Source organism: Rhinatrema bivittatum, chromosome 10 (assembly GCF_901001135.1).
Source record: "Rhinatrema bivittatum chromosome 10, aRhiBiv1.1, whole genome shotgun sequence".
NCBI lineage: Eukaryota > Metazoa > Chordata > Amphibia > Gymnophiona > Rhinatrematidae > Rhinatrema > Rhinatrema bivittatum.
The window spans coordinates 17,853,926-17,871,895 of record NC_042624.1 but is presented as its reverse complement, the minus strand read 5'-3'; the positions used below and the strand labels follow the sequence as shown (position 1 = coordinate 17,871,895).

Below are 17,970 nucleotides of genomic sequence, written 5' to 3'. Positions count from 1 at the left end.
CCTTATGGCTTTTCTACTTTGACATTACGTATGACTGAGGGGCTGTGACCAGCACAGGGGCATATATGGCTCTTCCCACAAGTTTTAGTCTGTCTCCATCTACTGGTGCGGAGTCACAACCCAGGTGTCCTGGACTGATCCTTGGTACTACAGGAACGAAAATTATCAGGTAAGAAACTAATTTTCCTTTCCCGTCGATAGCAGGGCTGAATCAGCCATGCTGTCTGTCTTGGGCTGTCTGTCAGGCCCGGGAGGGCGGAGCTTTCCAGAGCTGTTACACAGTTCAACTATGTGCGGTTGCGCGTGACTTCCCGCGCAGGAAAACAGATTCTCCTCGGTCTGTTTTTTTTCTGCGCGCGGGAACGCACGCGGAGCTTCTCGTCTCCTCAGTATCAAGATTATTCAGTGACAGAAAGTTTAAAAAACAGAACATAATCACAAAGGATGAAGGAAGGTAAAGTGCCCAGTAGAGATGTGAATTGTGTGATCGATCGTCTTAACGATCGATTTCGGCTGGGAGGGGGAGGGAATCGGATCGTCGCAGTTTGGGTTTTATAAATATCGTGTAAATCGAAAACCGGCACACTAAAACATCCCTAAAACCCACCCCGACCCTTTAAAATAAATCCCTCACCCTCCCGAACCCCCCGAAAATGCCTTAAATTACCTGGGGTCCAGTGGGGGGTGAGGGGAAGGGGGAGGGCGGGAAAACCGGCACACTAAAACCCACCCCGACCCTTTAAAATAAATCGCCCACCCTCCCGAACCCCCCCAAAATGCCTTAAATTACCTGGGGTCCAGAGGAAGGGTCCCGGTGTGATCTTTTACTCTCGGACCTCCGTGCGTTGTAGAAATGGTGCCGGCGCTACCTTTGACCTGTCATATGACAGGTCAAAGGTAGTGCCGGTGCCATTTTGTTTTTTTGTCCCGAGACGTCAGGAGCGTAGGAGATCGCTCCCGGACCCCCGCTGGACCCCCAGGGACTTTTGGCCAGCTTGGGGGGGCCTCCTGACCCCCACAAGACTTGCCAAAAGTCCAGCGGGGGTCCGGGAGCGATCTCCTGCCGCGAATCGTTTTTCCATACGGAAAAACGTTTCGACTGCGGGAGGTCGTTCCGGACCCCCGCTGGACCCCCAGGGACTTTTGGCCAGCTTGGGGGGGGCCTCCTGACCCCCACAAGACTTGCCAAAAGTCCAGCGGGGGTCCGGAACGACCTCCTGCAGTCGAATCGTGTTGCCGTACGGCCGGCGCCATTTTGGTGATATGACCCTATAATCCCAAAATTCAAGAAACATTTTGAGAAGATTTTCAAGCAGAGAAGAGTTATGTACATTCAGTCACCATGTTTGAAGACATGCTTTCTAACCACTCTGATGCTGTGTGTGTGTGTATATTATTTTTATTTTTTCAATCTAGACTCTTAAATAGAAGCACTCATGGAATTCCCCTTGTGGAGCTTTCATTCAACTGCTCTTCACATAGTTTAACCCCCAAACCTTCCTCCCAAACTTCCTTTAGGTTAGAAACTGCAGTTTTAAATTGTTTAAGATTTAATTCCCACTCATCTCCTTGGTTCAAGATGGGTTACAACTTAAAACAGTGTGTTACCAAAGAAGAGGTTGGAAAGGGACCACAGAATTGGAAAGAGCACACATGGTAGATGTTACACTATTTACAGAGAATAGTATTTGCCTGGAACTAACACAACTAAAAATGGACAAAGCTATGGGGTAGGGAGCTCTGTTCTCATGGGTCCACTGCTACCTCTGTTTCATTGATCTTTGGAAAGAATTGGTTCTGTAGGATTAGAGTAGGGTGGATGATGTTCCCTCCTTCATATGATGGGGAGGAAGTGGGAAATTTACATGTAGCTTAGCCTCACCGCGCCTCAATGGAGTCTCTACTAAAGTAAGCATATTTGGCTTAGACTGAATTTTTAATTTGCTGACTATGGTCTTCCAGATTATGCAGAAGAATTCACCAGCGTATTCGTTTTAACACACTGAATTGATTTATCATATATGAGAACTTAGATCTAGCAAACGGAGTTTTCTGTAGGTAGCATTTTTTTGGGAGTATAGCCTGGATGAGAGCCAGGAATTTTAGTGGTAGCACCAAAGCTCTAGAACGATTTACCTTTGAGCTAAATTTATCTACAGTTCAGAAAGAATGTGAAAAGAAGGCTTTCCAGAGATGTGGTTGTGGGTATTTGTTATTCAGGAAAGGTTCTCCACCCCCCTCCTATGGTACTATGTGGCAGCTCAACTTCGTCCAATCATAGATTGGCACCATACTGACAATCATAAGCCGTGGGTACAATTCGAGCAGGAGTGGATGCCCTCTATGCCTCTTTCATCCTTAATTTGGCAACCCAGCAAGACTTGGCGTCTGGATCTATCTATGATTCCCTGCACGCGGCATACTCTAAATATTTGGCGACAATGGAAATCCAAAGTAGTGGGCAATGCAGAGTATTTTTTACAAACTTCTCTGTTCCACAATACTTCATTTTCACCAGGCTTATCTAGTTCAGCCTATCGTGCATGGAAAGCCAAGGATATTACACATATTTCCCATCTTCTGCAACAAGGATCCATACTCTCCTTCTCAGCACAACAGGAGAATCAACAACTGCCTAGTACAGAATATCTCTCCTATATGCAGTTACGACACTTTATTCTTCAGATCTTAGCGCAAGGCATATTGTCCTCCTCACGCTCTTTGTTTGAAGGCTACTGCACCATTTCTTCAACGCCTCGAGGCCTTGTGTCCAGACTCTAGAAAATCCTGACCTCCTCGTTCATTAAGTACTCACACATGTTGGCTTGGGAAAGTGACTTGAATATGTCGATCTCTGAAGACGAATGGCACATAACCTTCTCGAGATTACACAAGGAAATATTTCGGCCCGGATTATTGAAACCAACTGCAAAATACTATACCGCTGGCACCCTACCCCAGACAGGTTACATCATTGTTATCCTCATTCTGACCCACACTGTTGGCGAAAATGCCAGCAACTTGGTACTTACCCTCATCTTTGGTGGGACTGCATCCATATTCAACCCGTTTGGACCTACATCTCAGATGTTTTGTCCAAATTACTCAATCTTACTTACCTCCTCACCAAAGAACAGGCACTTCTATTCATCTTCGATGACAATTTACCATCCCATGCCCAAACTCTTATTCAACAGATTTATACTGCCACTAAGATGGAGATAGCGTTTACTTGGAGGAGACCTCAATTGACGAATTATTACGCCGATTGGACAGAGTTTGCACTCTTTATCACCTAACAGCGCTAAAGTACCATCGTCTTTCTAAATTTAATCTTGTTTGGAAACCCTACATATCCTGGAGACGACTGCATCTACTATCATCTCTATGAATCACACGGATTCCATCTCCATTTTGGACTTCATGTACATCTACCTGCTTGTTATCATAGATAAATGACTATATTTTGCATTGATTAGCATGTTGGGGTGGGAACAGGGATATTGTATTTCTTACATTGAATAATTCCATTATATTCTGCTGTTTGATTTTCTACATGTAGCTGTCATTATACACCAATGTTTTTGACTAACAGCAATAAAAATTGTTAATAAAAAAAAAAAGATATTGTTGCGATGGAGAAGGTACAGAGAAGGGCAACCACAATGATAAAGGGGATGGAACAGTTCCCCTATGAGGAAAGGCTGAAGAGGTTAGGGCTGTTCAGCTTGGAGAAGAGACGGCTGAGGGGGGATATGATAGAGGTCTTTAAGATCATGAGAAGTCTTGAAGAGTAGATGTGAATCGGTTATTTACACTTTCGGATAATAGAAGGACTAGGGGGCACTCTATAAAGTTAGCAAGTAGCACATTTAAGACTAATCGGAGAAAATTCTTTTTCACTCATCGCACAATTAAGCTCTGGAATTTGATGCCAGGTGATGTGGTTAGTGCAGTTAGTGTAGCTGGGTTCAAAAAAGGTTTGGATAAGTTCTTGGAGGAGAGGTCCATTAACTGCTATTAATCAAGTTTACTGAGGGAATAGCCACTGCTATTTATTTCATCAGTAACATGGGATCTTCTTGGTGTTTGGGTAATTGCCAGGTTCTTGTGGCCTGGTTTGGCCTCTGTTGGAAACAGGATGCTGGACTTAATGGACTCTTGGTCTGACCCAGCATAACAATTTCTTATGTTCTTAGAGTATCTCTTTGTTTCGACAAGCAGCAGAGCAGGGTTTTCCTACTGGAGGATGTATTCAGACATTGTTGTCGCAGGTGTACCTGTTGATGAACACAATACGTGTGACAGTGTGGCCCTATCCACAGGTGCTTGGTTTGATGGCGGCGACCCTGGAAGTGGTGCTGTGGGCAAGGGTGCATATGCTTCCTCTTCAGCGCTCCCTGCTGTCTCATTGGAGCCCATAATCTCAGGAGTATTCGATTTGGCTCCACCTGCTGATAGAAATCTGCTCTCAACTTCAAGCGGATCAACTAAGAAAGGGGTTTCCCTAAAATCACTTGGCTGGCTAGTATTCACGAGAGATTTGAGCTCCAGGGTTGGGGAACTCACTGTCAGGAACTGACAGCGTAAGGGTGCTGGAATGCAGAAGTGTCTCTCTGGAACATCAGTTGGCTCAAAGTCTGGGCAGGCTGGTTGGCATGCTTACAGTTCAGCAACAGATTGCAGGGTCGCATGGTCTGGATAATGTCAGACAACGCAATGACAATGGCTTACATCAAGTTGGCAGGGAGAAACCGAGAGCCAGCAAGTGTCACAGGAAATAGATCAACTTATGGAATGGGTGAAAGTGAAATCTCCTGAAGATGCAATCTCGCACATTGCAGGAAAAGACAATATAAGAGCAAATTTTCTCAACAGGCAGAGTCTGGTCCCAGGAGAATGGGTATTATCAGGTGAGATGTTTCAGCTAATAGATCGCTGAGGCCTTCTGTATCTGGACCTGCTGGCAATTTCTTGCAATGCAAAGGTTCCTCGATTCTTCAGTTGCAGGAGAGATCCAAAGTCATTGGGCATCGATGCTCTCATGCTGGAATGGCCAAAGGACAAGTTGCTGATTACCCTTCCCCCACTGGGTAGAATGGTTCGGAGGGTCAAAAGTCAAAGAGGGATGTTGCTTTTGGTGGCACCAGGTTGGCCCAGGAGACCATGGTATGTGGATCTCCAGAGGCTCCTGGTGGACTCTCCCCTCCGGTTTCCAGCACACAAGGGATCTGTTGCCACAGGGGCCTTTTTTTTTCATGAAGATCCGACTTGATTTTGTCTTACAATATGGCCCTTGAATGTGCTCGCCTACTGAAGCATGGATATTTTGTTGCAGCGATTGCCACCTTGCTATGAGGAAGAAAGTTCTCCACTTCCTTAGGCTATGTGTGGGTTTAGCGAGTGTTTGTTTGAGGTTTTGGTGTGAAGCTTCCTCGTTTAGTTAAGATCCCGCTCATTTTGGAATTTTTGCACGATGGATTGAATAAAGGATTGGCTCTTAATTCCTTAAAGGTATAGGTAGTGGCTCTTGCTTTTTTCAGGGGTCAGGTGAATGGTGGACTCTTGTCGGCTCATATAGATTTATTTTAATTATTTATTTGGGCATTTTTATATATCGAACATATTGTATACACTTCATGTCAGTTTAAGTCATATGTCTTTAATGACTTGTCCCAAAAGAAAAACGTTAAAACAAATAAATAACCCTATAAATACTAAAAACTCATAAAATAGTCCATACTTAAATTTTACAAAATAATAAAATACATAAAATTCGTCAAGTATCATGCTACCAATTAAAACATTCTTTCTCATAATCTAGGATCCCAGGGAGAGTCGCTAGAAGAAGTCATTCTGCATTATTAAAAGCCTGCGCGTTCAACCATGTTTTTAGTTGATTCTTAAAAAGTTGTATACTAGCCTCTAAACGTATATTAAGTGGAAGAGAGAGTGGCCCATTTCTTGAAAGGGGTGAAACATCTTTGTCGTCCCTTGTGGGTACTGGTGCCCTTGTGGAGTCTTAATCAGGTTTTGGATTTCTAACCTTTCCTTGAGGTTGCTGACATTGAAATGGTGTTTCTTGTGGTGATTTGTTCTGCGTGTACAATTTCCGATCTGCAGGCCTTGCTTGCCGGGAGCCATTCTTTCAAGTGACTCCAGTAGCAATAAAGCTGAGTATTGTTCCTTCCTTTTTGCCCAAAGTGGACTCGGATCTTTACTTGAATCAGTCCATTTCCCTGCTGTCTCTGGACAGGAAAGAGATGAGGAGGAATATCACTTGTTAGGGCCCTTGGATGTCAAGAGACATATCGTGATGTATCTGGAGGCTTCTAAACCTTACTGGAAGAGTGATCGCTTGTTTGTCCTCCACAATTTAGGTAAACAGAGTAAGCCGGCTTTGTGGGCTACAATAGCTCGCTGGATTAAAGAGACTAGTCACAGCCGCCTATGTGGATGCAGAAAAGCCGTTACCTAGTCAGGTTAGGGCTCTTTCCATTAGGACTCGGTGTCATGGGTGGAAGTTGGATTGTTGTCTCCCATCGACATTTGCTGAGCTGCGACATGGTCCTCCTTACACATCTTTTCCAGGTATTTATCGTCTCGATGTGCAGGCCCAGGAGGAAGCAGTCTTTGGATGTATGGTTTTGTCTGGACCGCGGGCAGCTGTCCGCCCTATTTGGGAGTAGCTTGGGTACATCCCACTGGTTCTGAATTCATCTGTCTAGACACTAAGAAATGGACCTACTTGCCTTATAATTTCCTTCTCTTTAGACCAGACAGATGAATTCAACTTCCCACCCTTGGCTGCCAAATGATTGTGCTATGGTCTTCCTACATGGCTATGTCTTCCACGGGTTACTGGTGTTAGTCCAGTCCATAGACTAGTGTTGATACATTCTTTGTCTGAGCTCAGTGTTTCTTTTTGGCTGAGTACTGAAATAGTTATTGGTTATTAATCAAGTTTTTGCTAGTTTGGCTTTTGAAGAGAATACGGACAGGCTGAAATCACTGCAGGAGTATATATATATACTGTGATATCAGCTTTGCTCCATCTCCATCTGCTGGTAGAGGTGCATAACTCACTGGTTCTGAATTCATCTGTCTGGTATAAAGTAAAGGAAATGTATCAGGCAAGTAGTAATTTCTCATTTCCCCAGCCATTGTAGGCTTCCTCAGGGGGATTATGAATATATAATGGGCTTTTGTGAAGCTTAACATGGAGTAGTTTTGGCAATATAACTTGGAAAAATCTTTGAAAATATTTTGTCTGCTCGACCACCATGCTTTCCAACCGCTCTGACGCTCTCTCTCTTCTCTCTCTCTCCGTGCTCTATCTCTCTTGTGCCATCTCTCTCAATTGCAATTACACAGGGAAAAAACATAGTAAATGTTGGACACAAAACTGCATGGAGAAAAATGGGTGAACTAGCACAAACAATTATCTAGTAAAAAAGTGACACTTAAGGAACAATAGTACTCATACCCTCAATTTATAATTTTGTATTGGAAATTATTGGGTTGCTTGCTTGCACTGGTAGCTAGTCAGTAGTTACCCTAGTTTTCTAAGCCTTAATATACAGGTATCTTCAATAACTGGTACTGATCTAAACTTCTTAATTTTCAGATTGAAGTAATTAATACAATCTACATGAAAGTACTACAGCTTGTGTTTGGATATCGGCTGGAACAATTCTATATGGTAGGTGGCTAACTGGATATATTTATTTCTTATATGATGGTTCTCTGAAGGCAGAGTATACAAATACATGTCATACCTATTCATTGTGGCTATCCTGAAAACTAGAATGATTTGGAATCTCCAAGGATAAGAGACACTGTTCCTTATTCCACCAGATCAGTCCAGAAGACATGGGTTTTGCCCCCTTGCCTGCAGATGGAGACAGAGAACAACCAATTTGCTGATACCCTACATAGGGCACTGTGAAGCTTGCAGCACTTGAGTATTTCTTTTTCTCCAGCAGATGGAGGTGTAAATCCTGCAGCTTGGAGGTCTGGCTATGTCAAATTGCTCTTAGGAAGTTTTGGTGTTCTGAGGTCTGCTTTCTAGTGGATTAGGGAGGAATGGTGTGTGGGGGTGGGGGTGGGGGGTGTTGGCTTCTCCAAAGACAAGCAGGATGGTAGTTCTCACACATGGGTGACATCACCGGATGGACCCTATGATCTGAAAGATTCTAGAACTTTCAAACATTTCCCACTCAGCATGTGTAGCTGTAGTTATCACCCTGCCCTCTAGGCAGAGTCCCTGAGTCTCTCTCTCGCCCCCCCTTGGTGCTCGTGGTCGTGGGAGCCATGTGTCACGATATTCAACTTTGTTCTCTTACCACGGTTTTGTAAGGTGATTTTTTTTTTTCTTAGAGCTGCAGCTGTTTTTCTTTTCCTTTACCTTATGGTAGTTTTCTTTTCTTTTCCCCTTTTTCCCTCTGTCTGCCAGCTGCATGGTGGCCTTAGTCACTGTGAAGCCTGGCAGAGTCTAATTCTATCCCTTATTAAATAAATACTTGCACCTGCAGTTTTAGTTTGTGTTCTCTCCTTGCTCTATCTGTTTTTGTACCTTTGTCGGGTGCTGGCAGGACGTAGGTGATCCGTGTAGGCCGATGAGCCTGGGGACTCACCTGGGTTCTACTCTGGCAGGAGTTCCATGTTGTTTCACCGATCAATTGGCATCGATTGAGGTTGAGACATTGAAGACATAGGACCACACCTTTCCTGTGGGGTGGGAACTCATCCTTCCACATTCAAAGGACGTAGTGTCCATGGGCAGGGGCCCTGGATGATGTCTCCCCTCCTTGCCTATGATGTCACATTGATGTAAGGACTGCTTCAGGGACCAGGACTGCCATTGAGTGCCATGGTCACCCTTGATGTCATCGAGGTACTGGGGTGCCCTCGATGCCAGCGAAGTGCGTGACTGCCCTCGATGCTGTAAGGGCTATTGAAAGCGCTGTGAATGCTTCAAGTGCGCTGGCTGGGCCTTCTGTGTCATAGGCATCGGCGGGTGCCGTAGATGCATTGGACACCATGGTCTCTTGATGCCCCAGAGGAACAGCATTGACCTGAGTGTCATCGAGCTTCGATGCAGCAGAATAGCGACACTGGCCTCTAGTGTCATGGTCCGGACTGTGTCGGGAACCAGGACAGTCATTGAGCACCATGGTCACCCTCTATGCCATAGACTATCTCAATGCCATTGGGGTGCGTGGTTGCCTTCGGTGCCATCGAGATGTAGGGCCGCCATGGAAGCCTTTGGGTGTGTTAATCAGCAATACCATTCATTGCCGCTCTAGATGATGTTGAGCACCATCGATGAAGCACCGGGGATTGCCATTGAGCGCCCTGTCGCCCTTGAAGTCATCGACTGCTGGGACTCCTGATAGCCCTCGAGGGCCACTGAATGTCTTAGGCGACAGGGACTTCGGGCCTTGGACAACCTTGGTGCTATTGAACGCCAGGGTTGCCGTAGACCTGAGGCAACCTGGAGCGCCGAGGCATCCAGGATGTGCTTTAGTCCAGTGTCTTCGAGGCTCATTTGCGGTGTCCATACAGGGCATCAAGGGGCATCGTGCTGTCCCATCACTGGCCTACGGCTTTTGGGCACAATGGATGCTGATGATCTTGGGGGCCCTGAGCTGCTGGGATTGCGGGGCATTGGAAGCCCCCCCCCCCCCAGGCTTTGTGCCTCATCGATGCTAATTTATTTATTTATTTATTTAACATTTTTCTATACCGAACTTCATGACAAGCTTCATATCAGGCCGGTTTACATCAAACTTGGGGTTAACTTAACAAAAACCATATAACAAGAAGGCCGAGGCGCAGGTACAAATAACAGGGATATTAAACTTGGGGGCTAGAGTAGCCAGGAAATTAAGGACAGAAAGAACTGGAGAATGAACAAGAATGAATGAACAATGGTTAGGTCTGACATTTAGTCTGGAGGGCTATGTGATAGCAGAACTGTTGCTCTGTTAGGCTTCGGGGAAGGCTTGGACGAAAAGCCAAGTCTTGAGTTTCTTTCTGAATGTAATCAGGCAGGGTTCCAGTCTTAGATCATTCGGCAGGTTGTTCCAGATGCTGGGGCCAGCTGTGGAGAATGTTCTTTCTCTTGTGGAGGTTAGGTGGGTGGATTTATTTGGGGGAACTTGAAGGGTTCCTTTGTGTGCCGCTCTGATGGGTCTTGTAGATGTGTATGATTTGAGAGGGAACTGAAGGTCTAGAGGAAGTTGGTTGTGTATGGATTTGTGGATAATGGTGAGCGCCTTGTGCAAAATTCTGAGCACTAGGGTTGCTGTTGCGATTATCAGCCATGGCCACTGGTGAGGGATGCCATCGAGCTCTCAGCATCGATGCCCTTGGGAGTAAGAGTGAGCCGAGGGGAGCCATCGATGTTGTTGGTAGTCAACTTTATCTTTTGCCACCAATGTGGTGCATTAGTACCATGTTGGGGCCACAGAGCCTCTGCCTTCAGGTGCCATTGGGACCACCGGTCCCTCAATGCTTTCGGGAACCAGGGTCTCTATCGGGGTCGTTGGGCTGTTGATGTTCGCAGATGGCTGGGGTGCCAAAGATGTTGCAGTGTACCGTTGAGCTGATCAAGCCTGCAACATGAAGCGCTGTCGAAGCCATCTGTGCAGCATTGTTTGGTGCCATTAATGTGATTCATTGTTGGTGAGCATGAAAGTGCTCTGGGCCTTCATGGGCACCATCATGTTGGGCACCAGTAGATGCGGTTGGATGCCACAGGATACTACCACAGAGCACTATGGGCACAATCTGTCACGTAACCTACATTACATGATGGAAAGGGCGGTGAACTATTCATGACTCTCTTTCAAGGGCTGTGTTCAGCCCTTTGGAGTGTTTACTAGGTTCTGTGGGACCCATGGGGACACCGCCATTGAACGCCACCCACCATCACATTATAATCAGTGGTACTGGGGATGCTGTTGTCACATAGAGGTCTTTAAGATCATGAGAGGTCTTAAACGAGTAGATGTGACTCTGTTATTTTCACTTTCGAATAATAGAAGGATTAGGGGGCATTCCATGAAGTTAGCAAGTAGCACATTTAAGACTAATCGGAGAAAATTCTTTTTCACTCAACGTACAATAAAGCTCTGGAATTTGTTGCCAGAAGATTTGGTTAGTGCAGTTAGTGTAGCTGGGTTCAAAAAAGGTTTGGATAAGTTCTTGGAGGAGAAGTCCATTAATGGCTATTAATCAATTTTACTTAGGGAATAGCCACTGCTATTAATTGCATCAGTAGCATGGGATCTTCTTAGTGTTTGGGTAATTGCCAGGTTCTTGTGGCCTGGTTTTGACCTCTGTTGGAAACAGGATGCTGGGCTTGATGGATCCTTGGTCTGACCCAGCATGGCAATTTCTTATGTTCTTATGTTCCTATTAACTCTATTAGTTGAGTGTGTCAGTGGAGCACAGCATGCACGGTCGGGCCATCCATTCTTCCAAGTGCCTCAGGCTCAGACAGGCAGCATTCTGTTTGGCAGCGCAGTACATAGCCCTGTCAGGTTTCTGTCATCATTGCGTCAAGATATTAGCTTCCTCGTTTGTTCTGCACCATAGGATGCTAAAGGATGCTGCTGAGGAAGACTCCATCACACACTCTGTGACTGCTTTTTGGCAGTGTGCAGCCACAAACTCTAACAGGTGGTGCTCGGTCCTTCCTGTGCCTTGGTATTCTACCCACAAGCACGACGAGTGAGTTCATAGGTGTGCCACCATCTGCAGGATAGGACACCACTGTATGAGTACTGGTCATCTGTTTTTTGTTTGTTTTTTATTTTATTTTTTTTTAGACCGGAGGGTACTATTTTTCCAGTTACACACGCCCATACACTAGAGGGCATTTCCTTCATGGCGAGCACAATAGGTTGTGTGCCGCAGACACAGGAGGAGGAGATTGCTTTCCTGTTCGAACCCCTACGGGAGCTGATACCAGGAGGATAGTGTCTGGAACCTTCCCTTCCCTCAGAAAAGGAATATGTCTTTCGACTACTCCCATGTTAGGAATCCCCTTCATGAGGCCCTGGGGCTCCATTCCTTTCAGGTCTATCGCCCAACTGGAGCCTCTAGTCTTTTGAATCTGTGCATCTACATCTACGCAGACGACGTACAAATTCTGCTCCCCCTCAAATCATCTCTCGAAAACACTCTGAAAACCTGGGACACCTGATGGATATAAATCAACTCCTTGCACAACTGTCACTCTCCCTCAACCACACAAAAAATGAAATCCTACACATAACAAACTACACCACCCTCAATCTCAAACACCATAACACCGCAACTTTTATGAGCAAACAGTTAACCCCTTCAGCCAGGATCCTCGGCGTCACCCTGGATGCCGAAATTGACCTCAAAAAGCACATCAGCACCATCATAAAAGATGGATTTTTCAAACTCCAGATCCTCAAAAGACTCACCGCTCCTCTTCCCACATGACTACAGAACCGTCCTCCAAACTTTACTCTTCTCAAAGCTTGAATATTGCAACTCCCTCCTACTCTGCCTCCCCGCCGCCACAATCAGACCACTGCGGCTACTACAAAATGCAGCAGCTAGATCACTCACAAACAAAAAAATCAGACCACATCATTCCCATCCTCAAGGACCTCCACTGGCTACCTATCACTTTCAGAATACAACATAAAACCCTAACTCTCATCCATAAGACATTCCACAACGACAAATTGGACTGGCTAAGCACGCCCCTATGCTTCTACACATCACAACGAAACCTCCGCTCCACCAACACTGGTCTTCTCCCCATCCCCACCCCAAAAGAAGCACATCTAACCACAACGAGAGAACGTGCACTGTCTGTAGCCGGACCGTCACTTTGGAACAGCCTTCCAGCACAACAGTTCTTTAAAAAATACTTAAAAACCTGGCTCTTCCGACCAAGCCTTCCCCCAATGACCCAACCCCCCCCCCCCACCTCCCTGGTTTTAAGCCCCCCTTATTACATTTCATTTTCCCTATCCCCCCCCCTCCCATACCATCCCCCCGGTGTTCTTACATCACCCCATAATGTTTTTAAAGCCCCACCCTCCCTATAGCATTATACCTGCCCAAGCAACCCTTGTTAGACCCATGTTCCACATATTTTCCTTGTTTCAAAGTTACCCATATTACATGCTTGTTTTATGTGTTACCACGTTTCATTGTAAGAAATAAGAACAAACCCCCCCCCCCCCCCACCGCTTATTTCATTTCCGTTCCCTGTAAACCGATGTGACATCACTGATCTAATGTCGGTATATAAAAATGAATAAATAAATCAGTCTCCTTGTAGGTCAGGATCGGCAGATATTGGGGGACGGCAGCGACTGTCATTGGACTGTTTATGCTGGCGTCCCTTCATTGGTTACAGTGGTGTCCTACCTCGTCTAAGGGTGGCTGCAACTGGCAGATTTGATTGCTTGTGAGCCTCAGTGGTCAGTGATTGTAACCCTAACTCTTACCTGGAGAGTTAGCAAGTTTATCTTGATTGGGAGGCCCGATTCCCCGTTTCTTTTCTGTCCCTTCAGAAATCGGAGATAGGACTGAGTTTCAAGAGGCAACCCTTATGGGTGCCCCCCCTGGACACCTGGTTGTCCATACCTACAATGGGGTGGCCCTCGTTCTCCATTTTCCAGAGATGGGATTTCACTGCTTCTGACTGATAGTCGCTCTTTGTTCCCCATGGGATTCAAAAGCAGGTCCAATGACCATCGCTGCCGTCCCCCAATGTCTGCCGATCCTGACCTATAAGGAGATTGATTTATTTATTCATTCATTTTTATATACCGACATTAGATCAGTGATGTCACATCGGTTTACAGGGGGTCACGATTTAAAACTACAGGGAGGAAGACTCAGAACCAATGTCAGGAAGTATTTTTTCACGGAGAAGGGTGGTGGATACCTGGAACACCCTTCCGGAGGAAGTGGTGAAGACCAAAACTGTGAAGGATTTCAAAGGGGCGTGGGATAAATACTGTGGATCCATAAAGTCTAGAGGATGTGAATGAAGACAAGAGGCATGGGGGTGGCTTGAGGGAATGTTGGCTACTACCTGGAGATGAATATCCTTATTCAATAATGCAACTCCAACATTGCTCTATGCTTCAACGGCAAGAGGAAATGTGGAAAAAAGGATTTGCAACCACATAAAAGCAGGGGAGTAGCTTGCTTGTTATGGCGGTTACTACCCCAAACCAATAAAATACCTGATACTTCACTTTCAACGCAAATCCAGCATAGCTCTCTGCTTCAACGGCAGGGGGAGCAAGACTGATACTTCACTTTCAATGCATAGCCAGCATGGCTCTCTGCTTCAATGGCAGGGGGGAATGAAGAAAAGGTGGATCTATATTCAGGCAACAATCAACAAGGACTGAATTACATAGTCTGAATAAACAGATAAGCATGAGTGTAGCTTGCTTATTGTGGTGGTTAATACCCCTAACTAAATTAAGCTATTTCACTTAGATGCAGGTTCAACACTGCTCTCTACATTAATGGCGGGGGTGGAAGGGAAATAGAATAAAAAAAGGTTACTAAGAGCCAAGAGAAACAGATAAGTATGTGAGAGAAAAAAAGTGCGAAAGCTTGCTGGGCAGACTGGATGGGCCGTTTGGTCTTCTGCCGTCATTTCTATGTTTCTATGTAATAGCGCTCTTCTTAGGTTATCCAAAGGCACAGCAGGTCTATTTTGTGAGGGAGCTATACCACATTTGGTCTCCCCTTAGTACTCGGAGGGGGGGGGGGGTTGTCCTTCAGGGTAGTTCCCCAGTGAAGATTAGGGGTTTCTCCTGTCAGGTAGTCACCTTTGATACATGCTGAGCTCAATGTAAGTTTTTCATGGATAACCACTATTGCGTCATTTTCACCTGTAGGGCCCTGCCACAGTGAGGACTGTTTTAGCCCATTTAATTGGCAAGTAATGCTTTCAACCTCTTTCCATATCCATGCCTGAAGGAGTTGGGTAACAAGTGACCCCGCAACAGGGGTGCTACTCTTTGGTTGTGGTAGCTTGCAAACTATACTTCCCCATTTTAGGGATAACCTTGTCTGCAGATAGGAGAGTCCTGGTTCATGCAACGGTTGTTTCATTTACTGGTCCGTGTGCTTCCTTGGGGGAAGTATATGTGAATATGGCATAGGTATGGATACCTATGCCAGGTTGATGGCAGTTTGTTCCATGATCACACTGTCTCTGTCCTGGTACCCTTAGGGTTTCCAGGCTGGTGAAGAAATAATGTTGTACAGGGGTTTGTACTTGCAGCATCCCTGCTTCCTGTCTCTTGGTGGAGTTTCTGGATTTCTTCCCTGGGAGGTTTGCTCTGTTTCATCTGTTCCAAGCAGGCTGAGAGGTCTACATTGGGGGGAGGGAATCAGTGAGTTATTTGTTTAGGTCTGACATATACAGCCTAACAGCTTTTTCTTATCTGCACAGGCCAGTGGTCTGCCTCCTTGTGTTCTGTCCTTTCTACTTCCAATTGGAATGTTGAGGGGAAAGAAAGCTAGGGCATTTGTGGTATATTTTAGTGTATACCTGCAGGGAATGATACACCACCTTTTCTCTGTTTTTCGCCAAGTTCTGGCCAGTACTGCCTTTAGCGTTTGACACTTCACTGGGTTGTCCAAAGTGCCATCCTGCTCACCTGAACTATCCTGTAGACATGATGGGTAGGCCTGCCCTTGACAGGAAGCTGTGTGGGTGAGCTTCAAGCATGGCTTAACTCCCTGCTTGGGAGTTTGAGCTAGCGATCCCATTTCAGGAATTTCCTTTCATCCTCTGACGCTCTTGTTGCTATTCTGTGTGGTCATCTATGTCTGGTACTTTGGCTCGTAGGCTCTGTCATAGACCCTGCCGATGTTTCTGATTATTCCAAGTATTGCTTGGGTTTTTCTGCCTGTTGTGCCTATCAGCCAAACATGGTGCACACCTCTGCAAATGCATTCTGTCCTTCAGATGCCAGTGGACTGCAGTTTTTTTCTGGAGAGCTCTCAGGCCCCAGTTTTTTCGGTTGTCTTGTTACACTGAAGGAAACTATGCAATCTTAATCTAAGAGTTCTTCTCTTGTTTGCTTCTCTAGACCTTTTCCTGTATCCAGGAGGTTCTAGACTGCAGTCAGGATTTACTGATCTGAAACCCTGCTTGTAATATTTTCCGTGATGTTTGCATTTGCATTGCTCCTCTGCTACGCAGTGGGGTTTTGTCTCAGTTTTTTCTATGGTTTTCTTTTTGTAGAACCCAACTCTTTTCCTGCCTATACCTCTTTGTGGGTCAGTTGCCTCACAGGCAAAAGGGAGAGAGATGGTGCTTTCAGCACTGTGTGGTTTCCTGCAATATCCTGCTTGGACAGCTTATAGCTTGGGAATCATCCAAGTGTGAGGACTTGTAAAAGGTGTTCTCCAAGGAAAGCAGGATGTTAGTCCTCACAAAACCACCTGCCTCCCCTTGGAGATGGTTTCTCCTAGGACAAGCAGGATGGTAGTCCCCACATGTGGGTGAGATCATCCGATGGAGCCTGGCACAGTTCCTGTCGGAGGAGGATACCAGTCATAAAATGCTGGAGGTCCTCCAGTTCATCAATGCTCCCAAGGAAATCATGGCAGTGCCTATCCATGACATCTTTAAGGAGCTCCTCCTCCGTACATGGGAACACCCGGTGTCCCCGGTCAACAGGAAGGCCGATGCCACCTATTTGGTGCAGCAGGCCGTGAGCTTTGAACGGTGGCACCTCCCCCACCAGTTGGCGGTTGTGGAGTTTGCCCTGAAGAAAGCTGGACATTCCCGGATGCATGCTTCCACCCCTCCAGGGAGCGAACACAAGGAGCTGTATGGCATAGGGAGGAAAATGTTTGAGTGCCATGCTGGTGGCCCACATTGCAGCCTACCAGCTGTACATGACCCAATATAACCGCAGTCTGTGGAAGCAAGTCCTTCCCCAGCAGCAGCAGCAGGAATCTCTTGCAGCCATTGCCGCGCTGGGCCTTGAAGCAGGTAAGCACGAGGTGATATCCACCTATGACGTGCTTGAAACCGCGGCCCGCCTGGCCACCAGAAGCGTTGGAGCCAGAAAACTGGCTTGGCTCCAAGCCTCGGGACTCCGGCAGGAGGTTCAAGACAGGCTCGCAGATCTCCCCTGTACAAGAGAGAACCTGTTTGGGGACAAGGTGAAGGAGTCATGGTGCAGCTGAAGGATCAGCATGATACTCTTCAGCAACTCTCCACCAGCCCCTCAGAAGGCCCTTCCTCCGCCAGGAAGACCTCCAGACTGGGCTTGCAAGCCCTTTTACCAGCCAAGGAAATACTAATATCCCAGGACAAGCAGGATGCTAGCCCTCACATATGGGTGACATCAGTAATGGAGCCATATATTGAAAAAGTTCTGTCAAAGTTTCTAGAAACTTTTGACTGGCACAGTGTGCTCACTGAGCATGCTCAGCATGCTATGATATTCTCAGCCACAGGGGTCTCCCTTCAGTCGTCTTTTTTCTGCGAAGCCGTTAGCCTCACGGTTAACTGGAGTCCTATGTGGTGATTTTCACCATATACTTAAAAAAAATTTAAAAAAACTTCAAAACCGCAGGGGTCCCCCGTTTTTTACCGTCGCGGTAAGTTTTTTTCCATATTTTCGTCGGTTCCGTACCGTTTTCTAGCCGAAAGTCGTCGACTTCATAATGGCTACGGGTTTTAAAAAATGCCTGATTTGTTGTTGAACAATGTCCATCACGGACCCACACTTAGTGTGTGCTCTGTCTCGGTGAGAGACACGATGTCCTAACCTGCTCGAAGTGTGCCGAGATGACACCAAAGGGCAGGAGACTCCGGATGGAGAAAATGGAACACCTGTTCCATTTACAATTAATGCCCTCAACTTCGACGTCCACACAGTCGTCTCCGGCTGGAGCGATCCGTAAAGTTGTCCTGAAGAA

The 17,970-nt window shown here is 46.2% G+C and overlaps 1 protein-coding gene across 1 annotated transcript in view; it reads left to right on the top strand.

Moving 5' to 3' along the window:
* Nucleotides 1-17,970, top strand: part of NUF2 (NUF2 component of NDC80 kinetochore complex) — a 231,761-nt gene that overhangs the window by 45,311 nt on the left and 168,480 nt on the right. Inside the window, exon 3 of the mRNA XM_029618644.1 lies at nucleotides 7,628-7,702. Within this exon, the coding sequence (XP_029474504.1) occupies nucleotides 7,628-7,702 (75 nt within the window). The remainder of the gene's footprint in view (nucleotides 1-7,627; nucleotides 7,703-17,970) is intronic.